The 16,918-nt window shown below is 41.9% G+C and overlaps 2 protein-coding genes and 2 long non-coding RNA genes across 10 annotated transcripts in view; 1 reads left to right on the top strand and 3 right to left on the bottom strand.

The window, feature by feature from the left end:
• Positions 1–10,579, bottom strand: part of LOC123257258 — a 35,199-nt gene extending 24,620 nt beyond the window's left edge. Inside the window, exon 1 of one of the 2 annotated variants that reach the window (XR_006507258.1) lies at positions 10,200–10,579. This is a non-coding gene — a long non-coding RNA (uncharacterized LOC123257258). The remainder of the gene's footprint in view (positions 1–10,199) is intronic. The other variant, XR_006507259.1, reaches the window with a different exon arrangement.
• LOC6494985 (potassium channel subfamily T member 2) overlaps positions 1–16,918 on the top strand; it is a 93,921-nt gene that overhangs the window by 40,582 nt on the left and 36,421 nt on the right. For 2 of the 6 annotated variants that reach the window (XM_032450871.2, XM_032450872.2), the window contains exons 2-3: positions 9,118–10,063; positions 16,384–16,577. The exons of 3 other annotated variants lie outside the window; for them this stretch is intronic. In XM_032450871.2, the coding sequence (XP_032306762.1) occupies positions 9,884–10,063; positions 16,384–16,577 (374 nt within the window). In that variant the 5' untranslated portion in view covers positions 9,118–9,883. Of the gene's footprint in view, positions 1–9,117; positions 10,064–16,332; positions 16,578–16,918 lie in introns of those variants that run through there. One more of the 6 variants, XM_032450873.1, reaches the window with a different exon arrangement.
• On the bottom strand, positions 11,119–12,642 carry LOC6495640. Its single transcript, XM_001959243.3, has 2 exons — positions 11,703–12,642; positions 11,119–11,606 (listed from the first exon to the last, which is right to left on the bottom strand). Exons 1-2 carry the CDS (start codon positions 12,627–12,629, stop codon positions 11,448–11,450), a joined length of 1,086 nt encoding a protein of 361 aa, XP_001959279.1. The 5' UTR covers positions 12,630–12,642; the 3' UTR covers positions 11,119–11,447.
• Positions 13,950–14,577, bottom strand: LOC123257257. Its single transcript, XR_006507257.1, has 2 exons — positions 14,430–14,577; positions 13,950–14,374 (listed from the first exon to the last, which is right to left on the bottom strand). It is a non-coding gene; the product is annotated as an uncharacterized LOC123257257 (long non-coding RNA).

Genomic DNA, 16,918 nt, shown 5'->3' with positions numbered 1-16,918 from the left:
ACAACTTCGTTTTGCGTTTTCCGTGAATTATTTATATCGCATACAATTTGAATTTCTGGTATTTGCATTTGTCAGATTGTTATTTGCTGATTGACATTGTGGATGTGTTACTACAGAGAGTGGGTGTGCCATTGATTGAAAGGTGTGTGTGTAAGTGTGTGTGGGTGTCTGGGAGGTATCCCTAGGGAAGGCGGCGGAAATGGACGCCTCGCATGTCAATTTTCATTGAAAAAGACAGAAAGACACGCGTGCTGAAAGGGCCGGGTTAAAGGTTATGAAATGCACTCAACCACATATGGCAATCATTCCGGATTTATATTCATATATTTGCGCTAAACCAGCCTTTTTGTCGGCCCGGGAATTGCATCCCTTATTTGCCGCATTCAATTAAAGTCAAAGCTAATTGCACCAACAATACATAATAATATTGCTTTCGGAATGCAGGTTTGTTGGTCGATTTGCTGTCAAAATATGCCAGCTCAGCAGGTCGTGTAGGGTCGGAATAGGATGGGTCACTTAACCTTATTAAAGCCGACAGCCAGGCAGCCAACCGAAAACTCATTTGCAGCCAAATGCACTGCAGGAAATATTTAAATACCAGGGAGTGGTTGAGGATAGAAGTTACTTTGGAGAATGGCTGATTGAACCGACTTTGTAATGACTTTTCACCATTTAATTGTAATAAAATTCTCAATCTTAAACACCCATTTCCACTGTGTAAGTATGTAAACCTAAAACTTGGCAAAAGTTTGTGCTAGCGGATGGGGCCTGTACAGGCAAAGTGTGAAAAGCAAAGAAGCTCGGGGCCTGGCGCTCGGCAAACTGCTCTTCTGGCAGCGAGCTGGGCAAAAACTTCCGTTTAAGTACAAATATTTGCCTTGCTCTGCCACCGCCTATCCGCCACGCCCACTCGCTAGGATATAGAGGATAGAGGACTGAGAAAAAAAAAACAGAATCCTGTTTAACCGGAGCGAGTGAAAGGCGAGAAATAAAGCGAAATGACTTGCAGACATTGCATGGAAAGCTTTAAGAGCCAAGCCGGTTCACTTCTCATCAATTATCCAGCTGAAGACTGCAATTGAAATTCTTTTAGCGGCTTAACGTTAAATCAACATTTTTTTATTACCTCCAGGACACTCCTACCGCCCTTCTGCTGCCTCCTGGTGCCAGAAAATCGTAAATTTACAGCTGACAGGATATCCAGTGAAAGGAATGAAATGGCAACGACGAGTCGGCTTGTGTCAGGCCTGGCTAAGTGCATGACAATCACAGATAGTTGGCAAGTGGCTGGGAGGGTTGGGGCCAGAGTACTGTGACACTCTATATTTGCAAGCCAACGTGGCTGTTGTTGTTCCATCTAGATGCAACAAACAAACAAACAAACAACGCCATAAACAAACAAACATTTCGACATATTGCATCGCAAGAGACAAGAGACATGGCGCAGTTTGATGGACAGTCTGTCAGCGGGAAGTCGGTTCATATTTTAGACTTACATGGTCTGACTTTCGAAGTGATGGCTTTCACCGAATCGAATCAAATAAAATAGTAGCTAAGCTCTAGGAGTTCTTAGGATGAGGGCTTTAGGGAGTGATTTGGTTCTATGTTCTCATGTTTCATAACTTATTCCAGCCAATTCTAATTTCTATAAATTCCAAATAAAATTTATCTTATATTTTGATTCAAAGAAAGACCAGCATTATCTGCCTAGAAATAGCTTTAAAATTCGTTTAAAAAAGAGTCACTTTCAGGCTGAATAATAGCTTCATGAGGGAAGAAAGTTATGGATCAAAGTTCATCCTATAGCTTTGAAGAAGAAAACTTTGTAAAAGAAGCATTATCATGTAAATTAATTGCATTGCCCGGCCAGGCGTATTAAGATGGACACTGTCACTGACACAGCATTTCAATTAAATCAACACATTGATTTAATTAAATTTCAGACCATTTTTACGGTCTTCTCTCTCTTATTTTTTACTGTTTGAGGTTCTGTGGTTGTGTTTTTGGAGCCGTAGCCGTGGTATTTCAATTAAAAATGCCATCGATATGCGATGACCAACAACACCAGCAAGTGAATAATTTATGCAGAACGCAGACCTCCATCCGGCGGCACTTGCACTTCCTGGGACACTGGGAGAACGCAACACTTTAATTTAAGAAGGCTCACGGTTTCGTGAGACTGTCAGACTGTAAATGGTATTTAAATTGGTTGGATTACGCTGCCAGGAGAGAAAAGCAAAGTAGTTGGAAAACTATTATAAAATTAATTGCTGCGAGAGTGGCATAAACTTTATAATCGTAACAAGCAAGCACTACTTTCCTCTTGGCAAGTGGTGCCTGCAAAGTCCTTCTTAGCATAACAAATGACTCCATTAGGAATATACACCGAAACGCCTTTCAAATGCTGCTCCGCCGCGAGTGTTTTAAATACAAAAAGCGCGACAAACGGCAAACAACAAGCCAGGGCGAACCAGGACGAGTCGGGATGAGAACCAGAGAACGTGCCAGCTCCATACATGAAATCCTAAGCCGCTTAATTTATTTACACGACCTCAAGAACATTCTTGAGCCGTCTTAGCAGCTTGTTCCACCCAAACTTGGCTTAACTGCTCCGAGCAACATGTTGACGGAAAAGACACAGAACACAGGACAGGCACTCTCTGGTTCTGTGTCAACAATTTATTTTTGTAATTTATGCATGAATAATTAGGAGCCTGTCGCGAATCGCACGGTCTTTAGTCGCCTAAGAAGGCAGATTTTAATTGTAGAAATCCAATTTGCTTAAGTCGTCCCGAAATCGGCATTACTTATGCAGTGAAACGCGCTGTCAGGAGCAGTACTACCAGAAGCTTATATCTTTATAATTTGAAAGAAATATTCCAACACCTGTTGGGTCATCGCTTATTCATCGCAAGTTTCCAACAAATTCACGCCGAACTATTCCAGCCCCCACAATATTTTCCACCTTATTTACGTGACACGTGCACCGATGGCATTTTATATTTAGACGGAATGGTAAACTTTTTGGGCCACATAATGACTGTTGACAATTGCTAATAAAGGAGGACCCCATCGGCATCGGCAGGGACGAAAAGGACCAAGCTATATTTCAGGCCACGCTAAGTGCGATGAGCTTGCCATTTTATTGTATTAACAGCAACAGGCTGTGCAAACACTCTACACTCGAGGAATTTGTTATGAAAACTATTTACTTTGCATATCAGCTTCTGATCGATATTGTGGCAATAATTTCTCGCAGTGTTCGGGGCATGTTTTATTAGCAGAAACAGCAGGACAACAAAACCGAGCCAATGAATTACCTTTTCCAGTCTCCAACAAAGGGCGCAGGAGGACACAGGATTGTCGAACAGAAACCAGAAACAACAACTTTCATTATAGCCGTAAATACCAACACCATGGGGTGGCATTTAGGGGCAGGACCAGAAGGGTGCTAGTGTTTGCTTGGCAACTAAGGCAACTGCCAGGACTAAGACGGAACTCATTCATTCATTCATTCATTCTAGCCTGGCTGGCGCAAATTGATTGTTTACTTAATTCCATCATCGATTTTGTCGCCTGGACAGTTTTTAATCAACCCAAGAAGGCTTCTACGACCCACTGCCGTAATTCATTGATCATCGTCATCAGAGTCATCAGCAGCAGCGGCCGAATCATCATGCAAATTGGCAAAAATTAATAACAATTATAATTTACAAGGAAAATGCATTTTGTGGCCTACCAGCCAGCTGCTTCTGACCACGTTTCGTGGTAGCCACATCTGGGCAATAGGGCTTCAAATCCCCTACCTTCCCACTTACCCTCCTAAATAGTTAATTATTAATTTTGGCTTTGGAACTTTGAGTTTTCACTTCAGACTGCAGTCGAGCGGGAAATCAGGCGCTTAGTTACCAAGTAGAGAGTTTCCACGTTGGAAGTTGGTTATAATTGGAAATGTTTGTTAATAGGGTGGAGGTAGAGAACAGGCATAGTCCTGGCCCAGCTAAGGGGCTTATTTTACAAGGTAAATTCGTATTTGTCCACTCTTACAAAGTTTAAGGACTTCCCTGACTAATATGTCCTTCTTTTAAGTTAGCTTTGACAGTCCTTTTGTAGTAATTAATTATCCTCCAGTTCCCTATAATCAAGGGACAAGTTTTCAAACCATTTTATATTGACTTTCCTCACATGTAGAGGTCCTTGCGCGATAACACTAACTGACAGCTGGATAATTGAGACAGAAAACAAAGATAGATAATAAAGAGCTGGGGAAGAGCATGCGAAAGCTTTTAAGTGACAATTATATGGACCACTTTCCCACTTTCTCTATCCGAGCCAGATCCGAACTGACGGGCACAAAACTTTTGCATTAAATGTAGCGAGCCGAGTGCAAATTAATATTAATTGTGAGTGTTCCATATCGCCATCCAGACAGGCAGTCGAAAAAATCCCAAAAAAGAATGGGCTATACTGAGAGATGGCTAAAATAAATTGAATTTATTACGGCCAAAAAGATTGTTGGCTGTAACCTGAAGGTAAAATTTCATTTGCCGCTTATTGAGTTTGGCGCTTTCTGCGTATTCTGGCCTGGAGGAAGGGTGTGAGTCGAGTGTGAAGCATCCTGGGCATATAAATATTTTATTAATAAACTGCCTTACGATCTGCCTCCCAGTTGATTTTTTATGCATACCAGAAAATTCAAATTTTCGAAATAATAATGAGCGGGAGAAGCATATTTTTTTCCGGGTTTTCACCAGGGAATAGGCGAACTCAATGAATTCAAAGGACAACATTCAAATTGCAATTCACTTTCTCTCTCTCTCTCTGTTACACTCCCTCTGGCTATCTCTTTCATTTTCTATCCCTCTTTCTCTTTTTTCCAGTTGGTCATAAATTCGTGTTCAATATTTAATGAACTGAATGGTTTTACGCTCGCAGGTCGCGGAGGTCTTTAATGTACGTCTTTAAATTGTTTATGGGGCGTACGGGGCGTATGAGTAATGTACAAGGGGTCGCATTTGCCGGCTGATGTGCTCTGTGGCACGAATGCATTTGCCAGCAACCAAATCAGCCATAAAACCCGCTCATACCTACCTGTCAGGGCCACTGACACACACACTTCTCACACTGTTTTTTGGCTTTTGTCCAAACATTTCGGCCTTCGCTACCTGTCACATTAGCCAACTCATTTGCGCCAGCGATGTCAAGAGCATCAAGTCCGTCAACTAGACAGCGAAACTAGAGCCCCCCGGCTTCGTATTGCAGGTGTCGAGTATACGCCCTGAAGTCCCAGAACTCTACACCCTTGACTCGTTCAATTTCAGTAAGTACCTGATGGACTTTGACAACTCTTTTCTCTCTGTGTCTCTTGGCTCTGGGCTCGGGGCTGCCCTCTTCATTGGCCTGTTCCGAGGAAATCAATGAAAATACTGCATAACTTCATTTCGATCCCTCCCCGCCCTCTGTCAGTGCCCTAAGCGGACCATTCAAGTGGCACGTACCGACAACAGGGCGGACTTGAACCTAGGGGAGGGCGCACAAAGCGATTTCTCAATTTAAAGTCATTTTGCGTTTTCCCAACTAACGTTGTGACGGTGCTCCCTGGGCTGTGGCAGTGCCCTTTTTCCCTCACAAGCATTTATACACTGCGAGATATTTAATATTCTTTAACCATATATTAAAAGAAGAGAGTTGTGAGTTAAAAATATACCTAACGAAGCCATGATTGAACTTCAAAGAACTCTCAACTAAAATATCCACTGAAAGTGATTCTTAAACACTTATTTGTATATTTTATTAATTTTTTCTTCAGTGTATTCATATCCCTGCATCCCCAGTGACACATTTTTACCGTTGCCAGGCAACGCATTGCATTTTTATGTGAGCCATTCGGGGAAGGAGCAAGTCCACCCATCCATACCCTATTTTGGGGGAACAAGTCGCACTTTGCTCCACACCATCTTGTTTGCTAATCGCCGAGCTGCAGCCAGGACATACAGCTGGCTTCCTCCGTTCTGTTTCGCTTCGATTCGTTAGATATTCCAGAGGAGTCTTGAATTTCGTTGCAGGATTCGTTGCAATGTCGTGGCAAAATGGGTTTCGATTGGATTTGACAAACGTATGCAAAGTGTGCACACGATGTAGCAGCAAAGTGCCGCCAAAGTATTTGGGTTAGACAGTCATCTGTAACCGTATATCACTTGGGATTCCATTGCCAATAGTGTATGGCAACAGTATAGCAAAATGTTATAATTTAATCCGATGGAATTGTGTATTTAAATTAGATGGCTCGTGCCTTCCATTAGAGTTCACAAAAGTTGCGTATACGTCACGTGGGCCTCGATGTAAAACAATCGAAAAACTTGTTGCGCCCGGGGATCCATTTAAGTGAAAACTTTCCGACAAGCTAGCACCACTCAATAGTATCGATATTCCTATGTCCCTCGCACATACTACACTATATACTATATTAATTAAAGTTGGTTAATGCACTGCCATAGCCATTGAAATTGCCATGGCGCCGGCGAGCGGGAAAAAGTTACAACGAAAATTGAAAACTTTTCGCTCGCAATTGAAAGTTGTTTAAACATTCATAAGCTTTCCATTTACCACGCCCGTACAGTGGGACAGTGGGATGATGGCGAAAACTGACGTAAAAGTAACTAAAGTGAAGCCAAATGGCCCTAGCACTCTGCCCCAGCGATGCGGGCCAATTATGAATCACGTAAGAGCTGAAAGGATGGCTGACCGGATGAAAGGGAAAAACTTAAAAGGCAACCAATAACGTCGTTTTGGTGCCTCGTTCTGTCAGTTAATGTGCTCAATTGAGTGCCGAAAATTTGGTAGCAAAAGGCGTGAAAAGCCAGGGGAAAAAATGCAAGCACTAAACTTGCCACACCAGACGCATTGTTGCAATGGATGTGCAAGGAGTGTGGCGGTGTGGTGTGGCGCGTTGCTTTAATTACACGCAAAGCCGCAGAGCAGCTCCTTTGTGTATTTGGGGCCACACGGGAGAGGACAGAGACCTGCCCGGCAACGTGCCAGCAATTAAAGTAAGTGGCGCCCATTCTCCTTTTTACGCTGCCATTCCTTTTCGGCCACGAAGAGGTCCTGACCCTGGAGCATAAATTTCCGCTGACAAACACCCACAGTATAGTTTTCACTCTGGTAAGATTTTTCATAATTGCCCCACAGCTTGAAAGTGGCGAGAGCGCATTTGTGTATTTATGGCTTTTGTGGTTTTAATTTTAAAAAATTAAACTAATTAAATGGCATTTTTTGTAATATACCTCTTGGGACCTTCTTGCTGGGAACTTCTTCCGAGATCTTTTCCATTTTCTGTCAAAAACCAACCGGCATGTGATTAATGAGCTTTAGTTTTTTTCTTTCCTAAAAATAGTGTCCCATTTTATGAACCACAAGCCAAGTAAGCCCTGGGATTTGTTCAAGGAAAACTTACTTTAATCAGGGCTTCTATAATTTATAATTGAATTTGGAGCCAAAAACTTTGCCATATAATCCACATTGCCATTATTTACATTGATGGCCCCACACTTGATCCAATTAGAAATGCTTCAATGGAATTTTTGATTTACTTATTTCCTTACAACTTTTGAAAAAGAAATCCGGACTGTAATTACTCACAGCCCAACCAGAGAGAGCTCGGGTGCCAGTGCCATGTGGACAAATACCAGTAATTTGGAAAAATAATGTTGAGTAATTTCGGTCTTCTGTTCGAAAATGACCAATTCAATGGCCGAATGGTGTGAAAATGCCAACACGGCAAGACCAGACCGAACAAAATCGAAGAAAATCCGATTTAAGGATAGGAAGGACAACAAAAATGTTTACTAACTACAAGTGAAAACAATGGGAATCGAAAAATAAATTGAAATGAAATGATTTCTCTGTGGTTTCTCGCCATCGGGCATGGTGTTGGTGTTGGTATTGGTATTGGTCCAGTGGTCCCTGGCGGCTACTAACCACTCGAGTATCCTTCGGTTGCATGTCCTTAGCCCTTGTCTCCGTTTGGCATTTTGATCTTTAAAAATTGCTTTGAACTTTTGGCATAAAAAATCGTAGATAGCTGGCTCTAGCTGATGCGAAGAGCCAAAGCCCCAAGATAAACTTATACGCTCAGGGCTGATTTGAAAAGTTCCTTGGCATGGTTTTTGGTTTTTTCTCCATTTTTTTTCTTGGTTCATGGGGAATGATGGGTGGATGGGTGGATATGGGACGAGGTGGATAGTTACTTCAGCCGAAAAGTTTCTCGTATACACGAAATGTGTAAACTGTCGAGGCAGCAGCTGTTACGAGTGGGTGGCCTGGGTCATAAATTCAATTTCGGAAGTGGGGACAACGCCAAGTCTCATGTTGCATGTGTGCGAGGTGACTTTATGTCGCGTTTTGTCACTTGCAACTGCAACAAAACTAATAATCGAAGAAATTTTGTTACCTCTACCTACCCACCCATTCAACCTTTCACTGGAAACCCACTGGCCCACGGGGCGTATGGGTGATTATTGATTTGGGCAGTTTCTATATTTAGGCAGAGCTGTATCCCAGGTCGTTTGTAGGAGATTAGTCTGTTTGGGATTTCGGTGGAAATAAACTAATTGTTAATTAATATTTTATGTATATCGTATGCTTTGTCGGATCAACGACCAGCAGGGCTTCGGGCTGGCCTTAAACTATTAAATTTAATAAGAATCCTGGGGAATTAAATTGGCAGAACCAGAGCTGGAGCCACAGACAAGTGCAAATGGCGAGTGGCCGGGACTAAGTGGCACAAAAGACAGCAAAATTGCTGCCTGGCACGCATTTGAACTTAAGAAATGGCCCAGAGATGGTGACTCCTCGCTCGACGGGTGTTCCGGACGAAAAAAAAAAAAGAAAACCCCTGGACCAGCGGGCACTCGAACCGATGTCTTTTTCTTGGCCATCTCCTTTTCGCATCCTTTTCTCCTCCGTTTATTATTTGCAAAATATCATGGCCATAATTTCGTTTGGCAAGCAAATGTTTCAGTCTCTCCCGGGACGGGCAGTCAACGGGCACACTTGAGTCGATAGTTTTTTTCTTTCCTCCTCCCTCCCAACAGCATCCATTTCTCTTCTCTGCAGGACCAAGGACGAAACAATAAATATCATCAAGAGGAGTCCCATGTAAACCAGCTTTAAATATTTAAATATTGACAGACCAACAACTGACCAAGCAACCTTAACAACTGATCGGATATCAGGACGCAACAAACCAATATACATATATAATCCAACTGAGCGGACCAAAAAGCTGCTACCTTCAGAGCGATAAAATAAGAGGATATACGGAGAACTATACCTAGAATTTATATACCTAAGAAGCATAGACTAAGTGTACATATGACCAGAATGGAACAAAACTTGGTAAAAGCTTTAAACTAGAGACCTAAGACAACCGGAGGAGACAAAACCAAACTCGACTTTTGCTGTCAATTCTCTTAAAAAATATACATATAGAAAGTGTTAAGTGTAACTGAACGTGTAATCTGTAGACTGTGCCATGACCATATTCAAGCTATACGTATAAACTATCCCTAAGCATAAGCCACGACGAAGCATTTAGAGAAAAAAGCAACTCCTATTACTGCTCCTTGAACTATTGAACTACCACTAACACCATTTCCAGGTAAAGCAAGTTAAGCCAGACTAAACCCAACTATACCTGCAACCGCAACACATCAACTATCCTATCCGGGAGCTTTCCCTGCTGTTGTTGTATGTTTTTTTTTTTTTGTAGATCTATAAGTGTTCTTTGCCAAATGCATTTATGCGACTGTGTGTCTTTACCTGTGTGTGTATGTCCTAGCACGATATTCTGTATCTATGTATGTCCTGTAAGTCCTGAACAATGAGCAGCACCAGCCTCGGTGGTCTGGAGCAAGAGGTACCCGGCTGTAGCAGCAACATCAGGAACCACAATGACAACAATAACAACGAACCCAGCGGAAGCGGCAGCAGCAGCCACAACAACATCAGTAGCCGCTTAACACGAATTCGTAACTACAAGTTAGCTAATTGGTTTCCACACGTAAGTTTTGTTTATTCCCAGTCCCAGTCCCAGTCCCAGTCCCAGTCCCAGTCCCCGTTCATCCTTTCATTCGGTTTTCATTTCTCATATTTATTTGCTCCACAATTGTCGGACCGCAACCTGCAACCTCACTCACCGGCCGCATTCATCCTTTATCCTTGGCAAATCAAATTAAAATTTACTTTGGAAACGTGTACACAATTCCGCACACACAGCCAGTCGGCGAAGGGAGGCCATTCTCGGTGTCAAATGGCACGAGAAAATACCCTTCAAAAGGCTACTTTCTGGGATTCAGTCTATGAAGGAAATATTTCCAGTATTGCTAGGTGACTTGAACTTTCAAAGTTCGGTCAAAAATAGCCTTTTTTATCAATTGGTCCCGCAGAATAATTTTTCTGCGGATCTACAGTCTGAGGGACACAGTCTATGCCTCGTTTTCCAAAAAAATTGGACAAATTAAACAAATCAAGAAACTTTAAAGTTTTAAATCAAAAGCAGAGGAAGAAAGGTTAGTAATAGGAATTAACCTAGTGTTGTAGAAAACTATACTTTAAGTGGCCAGAGTCCAATGCCATTCCATCAGTATGACCTTTCATATAGTAATGTAATAATTAGGGTATTTTCAATATCTAATTTTCAATATAAACAGGAGCTGGATTTCTGTGCATGTTCAGAACAACTTGAAACAGCAGCAAGGATGTTCAATTCTTATTTTTTCCCATTTTATTAAATTAATTTTAAATTTATTTACCTTTGGTTACCTTCGATTATTTGGTTCCTGTTTTTCTTTTCTTTTAAATAATTTCTTTTAAAATTATGTCGAATAGCAATAGCGCTTACTGGAGCAACGTATGAAAACCTACTACTAGTGCAGTCGGGCGGTTACTTATTTCCAAGCACATCTTCATCTTAGTTACTTTCATTTTTTTGATTCCTGTTTTTTCTTTTTAATTATTTGTTTTTAAACTAGAACCTTTAACTAGAGCACTGTATAAAAGCCTTCTTTTATTTTATTATTCATTTATATTTAATTTATTATTTAAAAAAGACCAAGATTTCATTTTTATTCAACTCTGCAGCCACATCCATTTTTCAATTCAAGCTTTCTTTCGAAATTCAAGCATCGCACACAACTCCCAGGTTTGTGGTTTTCGTATTTGGATGTTTATAATCGGATATATATGTCTTGCCAATATTTGCTGTGTAAATACATTCAAGTGCTTCTGCTGGTTCAATTTTAATGTTTGTGCATGTTCTATGGTTTATGGTGCAGACAAACTCAGTCCTTTTGTGTTTTCCGTAATAAGCTCTCCAAAAAAGAGGAGACGCCGTGTGAATAAGTCTAGAATTGTGGCAGGACGGTTTGGCTATTGAATGCGACCGTCTACTGCATGAGTTCCTTATAATCGCCTTGCAGCCAACAGACTGTGTACAACAACGTCTTGGCCATGAGGGTGAGAGTCAGCTTTCGGTCAAAGGCGACCGCGTTTAGAAAGATGACCCGCTTTGGCTGCAGAGCCAGATTCAAGGTGAACATGGACAGCTGAATGGGAAGAGAAAAGTGCTTTAGAAGTGTACGAGTTTATTAAAATAGAACGGATTTTTAGAGGAGTTATTGAAAGGAAACCCAAAACTTCACCATAGGATCCAAGCGACTACTTTCCCGCAGGATACGCAAGGAGTCCTCCCTCAGGGCTGTGAACAATTCGGCCACATCGGTGGCAAAGTATAGATTAACTGCATCCAGGATATAGGTCAGAACCACAAATAACCTCAGAGGCAGGTTTAGGTCGATGGACTTGGGGGCTGCTACCATTTTGAATATCTCGTAGCCGTAGGTGATCTGGAACCAGCTTTTGCAGGCCAGGACACAGATGGATATGTGGCCGTACTCGTAGTTCAAACTATTGCAAAGGACCAAAAGCTTCGTATAGAGTTTGAGGCACCTCCTCATCTTACTCGAGCGCTTCCTTATCCTTGGCTTGGTCAAGAGCTCCGTCATCCGATCGTTTATCAGCTTTTGGCTGCGACACATTTGCCAAACGAGGCAGTAGAAGCCAAAGACAGCGGCCAAGAGCATGTTGTAGACCAGCCAATAGCAGGCCACATTCAGGAGAAACCAATACCGTATAATCCTTTTAATGTAGATCGGATAGAAGATGTGGATCCTTAGTAGGGTAACTACTACAAGCACTTGTTTCATATAGCCCCGTATCTTCAGGGCAAAGCCGCTCGATTGTCCTTCGAAGTGCTTGGCCTCCATTCGAACTAATCCCTCGACCAATTTCCGAATGCCTTGGCTTTTTTCCCAGCACGAGTTGATGGCAAAGGAGCAGGTCGCTCCTAGAGTCAGGATAGTCCCACAAATGCGAATGTTACCCCAGGAAGAGTTGAGCATGATAGCCAGGCCTAGGACACATAGCAAGTGATGGACAAAACAATACATCTGTAGTAGCGAAGAATTCCTAATTCTATTGCTTCCGCCGACGTAGTAGAAGGTATTGAGGCCGTTCAGACCCGTCAGCCAGGTCATGAAACTGTAGTAATGCAACCGATTGAGAGGCATTTTAAAAACTGATGGAATGCAGGTCCTAGCTTCTGTTTTATAGGCTTACGATTCAGTCCAATTAGGCCATCATTTACCAGAGAGGGTGCAATTAATCGAGCACTTGGGAGTCGTTACTCGGTGATGAAAAATTGTTAGCACATTAGGGAGACAGAATACCCACCCGTAATCAATTTCTGAGCATGGCTTTAGGAAAATGAAATCAAGTTTTATTTCAATTTGAATGGTAATCTTTGTATCAACATGTTCTTTTTATTAAGAGCATCAAAGCCACCTTTAAGCCTGCGCCGGCCTGCACTAAAATATGAAAGCCAAACGAAAAAGATATGATTTTCAATACGGATAAATCAAATACAGGCAGATCTGTAGAAAGCCCAATAACGCCACTGACAAAGCCCCTTTGTGTGTGCCAACTATAATAAAAGTATGGATGTCCTGCGGGCCAAGAGGATGGCCCAACTGGTGGGCAATCAATACTGCTTTTTAATGAAGAAATAAAAGCGGAATGTCCACTTGTGCTGTTCGCTGTACAGTGTCGTAAAAATTGTCTACATTTTTATTACAAAGCAGGGCGGTGGGAAAAGTCATTCCGGGCAGCTCGACAGGACCGTGAAAAGATTGAGCCGTCCCTCTGTCTGCCGTCCGTCTGTCCTCCGCCCACACCTCAGAACATAGGTATATATAAAAATTCTTTATGTTTCTCGCCCTCACATGGCTAATGGTCTCAGGGCATTTTGGTTCTTTTTTTGTGGGGTGTGGGGGATTGGGGCAAGCGATGTGGCACGCACCAGCGCCTAAACGCGTGCTGAGCTGGAAAATATTCTCTTTTGTGGTTGAAACGGAAGAACCACCTCAACCACTCCATGTCTCACCAGCGACAAGTGTTTATTTTGGCATTTCGCTTAGGACTATCTTTTTTTGGTTTTGTTTTTGTTTGTGTCCTGGCAGGAAACCGTGCCTGGTCAGCATTTGACAACGCACTCAACCCGATAGAAGAGGCTGGCCGGCCAACCTCAATCCTCCACCAGGAGAGGGTCCTTTGTTGGCCTAATGATTATTTCTTTCCCTTCGTTTTTTCGGTTCCTGAATTGGCATTGTTCGACGCTGGAATACACAGTGTATTGTTCCGCCAGCTCTTCGTTTTTTACGACGACTTTCAATGGACATAAAAATACTTTTTCGAGGGGGACTCGATACAGGATGCCTGCCCTTGGCTCGATAAGGATTTTATGTTATTTAAATGATTTGCTAATTTGGTAAAGCTTATGGGTTACTTACGACAATGAACCTTAATAAATAAATATAATTAGGAGGCAGCTATCAGGTCTTAAAATATACTTTATTTGGCTTTAAACTTTAGCAATAGAACGGGGATCTGGTGGTCTTTCTGGTCCTTCGAGTCCTCCGGGTTCTCATAGTTGTTTCCATTGAATTATATGGAGGATCATTATGCTCCCCTGGCCCTTTGGTCCAATCAGTTATACCAACAGTCTTTGAAGTCACACAAGTACTTGGTTTAAAAAGGTTCATTTGGCGAGTTTTAAAACGATGATTAGTTGCTCGATGTTTGGGATTCGAGGGTATAATTTTTACAAGGCAGTATTTTTCGCACTCCTTCTTCGACAATCCAGAGGCACACATGAGGCCCTCCTTACATTTCCCGTTTCTCAGAACCCATATGGATCGCAGAGGATGGCACATGGTCTTTTCACGCATTACCGCAACTAGCTGATTGCAAAGCTTTGCTTTTATATATACAAAATTTAAATATATTAAAGAGTTCTATAGAGTCACTCCTACCTTTCTCTTTGAATGACTCTGACGACAGGCCAACTGTCAATAAGAAAAACAAACAAAATGCAGGTGACATGACATCAAAAGAGAAACTAATCAACGCTTTAAACGATCAGTGTTTTTTTAAAAGGCTGTGGAAATTGAATTGGTCAAGGTATTCTCTCAACCATGGCACAAACTGTGCTATTGTGGGCTCAAAAATACGTTTCTGCTTGCTGGGGATTATTAATTGTGGAGTTTATATTTAATTTGCAGTTCCATGTGGTCTGCCAAATGGGCAGTGCAAAAAGATCATTAGTACTAATGACGGTTGGGCTGCAATTCGCAGCCGAAAGCCCAAAATGATGGACTGTAATTTGTGAGGGGAAACTTGAATTCACTTTTCATATACATTTCCCAGTCGCTTTTCCCTCCCGAGTCGCAATGCGAAATAACAAATCTAATGGATTATCCCTGCAGCTGGTCCAAAGAAGGGATATTTAAAAGACTTGCCATTTATTTAAAATTTAATATGTCGTGTGTTTAAAGGACAGATTCTAAGAAACTCAATACCAGTCACATTTAAACTGAATACCCGTGTAATTAGGCGCATCGAACTGTCTGCCAGGACGAGCTAATGACGATGCAAAATTGTCGTTTCCCTTCCAGTTCATCGAAATTTACATTTCTCCTTCACATTTTTTTGGTGTTGGCTTGGAGGTGGCTTTTATAATTAAGTTTCGGGACGCAATCATTTAGAGTGGCTTGGAGTATTGGGGCAGACGACGCGACAATGCCTTCAGACCAAAACAAATTTATGCAAATGTCGATTAATTTATTTTTGACACCGAGAGTGGGCTCCGAGACTCGGCAGCTCCTCCCGTCCCACGCTTCCCAGCTCATTAGGGAGGAAAGTCGCCTGCTAATTGAACGGAAATCTCGAGCTGATGACGGGGAATCACAAGGCAGTGTGATTTTCAAACCAGTTGATTGTCGCTCTGATCAGCAATCAATCAAAACAAAATTTTCCAGCGAAATATTATTCAAAATTATCCTGCCCCTAGGCCCTAAGCCCAGTGCATAGAGGGATGTATGGGAATGCAGCATTAAATTCCTTGGAAATCAGACTTTACCACAGAACTTCCGCTATTTCCGTCCCATGGCATTTTCGAAATGGACATCCCGCCGCCCCCGAAACGGGGTTCATACTTCAATTTCCGGAATGGAAGGAGAATTTCAGCTTTTCAGCTTCTGTGTTCCCCAGCATTTGCGGACAGTTGCCAGTTTGTTGTTCACAGTCAGTTGTAAAGTTTTCATCGTTATTTTTTCCTATCTTTTTTTTTCTTCTTCCTGGCCAGCATTCCATTTCACTTCAAATTTGATTGATATTGCGGAAGTTGGCTTGCGCCCTGGAGCGTGTGTCACTTTGCTTGATTTAGTTTCGCCATTAGTTGGTTTTTCAAATCCCGGAATTGCTGGGATTAATTTTCATATTTCCTACCTCAAGATCTTGCATGCGTTTTGGCCTAAACCCGATTATTTATTTGACCATCTGTGTAGTATTTGCGGTAAGAGTGTTTTCAGTTATTTATTGCATTGTTTGTAGTCCAGAAAGCTCCCACCCCATACACACAAGTACACACATTTAACCTTAATCCGATGTGCTTCTGCCATTCGCTCCATAACAATTCAATCGAAACTCAAACAAACCGAAACCAAACAACACGAAATGCTTTAATCAAATTAATAAAAATAATTTATGAATGAAAACCGAAACTCTGATCAACAATTAATGAAATGTGCACAAAAAACCATGCCATCCGAAACGGAAAATAAAATCTTAAAATGAAAAATACATTGGAATTGAAATTATTTCGGCAATCAACTCGTCATAACATCCGCCATCCGCCCCCAAAAACGCATACCGCCTCCACCAACCCGCAGAATGTCAATGTTCTTCTTTCGATTGCATAACCTGCAGCGCGCCGAGGAGAACAAGCGCAAGAAGCGGGTGGAGCAGCAGCGCCAGCAACAGCGTCAGCGGCGGGGGGCCAAGGTCTTCAAATGTGTCAGCGACTCCACCGGCCACCTGACCCTGGCCCCCTCCCGCCTCTTTGAGCGCACGCCCATGAGTCCCTCGGACAGTCTGGACGAGATCGCGCTCCAGATACCCAGGTGAGTTCTAAGAGGACTATGATGAAAACTAATTAAAAGTATAAGTTCTCTTGAAGAGGAAGTATCTTTGAGATACTCCTATAAATAAAGACTCTTTTGGGAACTCTTTAAAATATGTGTTTTAAATGATATCTTGAAATTATATGATTCTATACATTATAGCCTATTTTTATAATATAACTAATAATATTAATACAACATTTAATAATTAAGTATGTTAGAAAAGTCCTTTGACATCATTTCTATCCAAATTTCTTTACTCGAAGCCCTACCTTTAAACCTTTTGAATTAAAACCTCTCTCGTATATTTTTACAAACCAGTATTATTACACAAGTTTTCA

Source organism: Drosophila ananassae, chromosome 3L, assembly GCF_017639315.1.
Source record: "Drosophila ananassae strain 14024-0371.13 chromosome 3L, ASM1763931v2, whole genome shotgun sequence".
Lineage (NCBI taxonomy): Eukaryota > Metazoa > Arthropoda > Insecta > Diptera > Drosophilidae > Drosophila > Drosophila ananassae.
The sequence above is the reverse complement of the archived record's forward strand: the minus strand, read 5'-3'. Positions and strand labels throughout refer to the sequence as shown.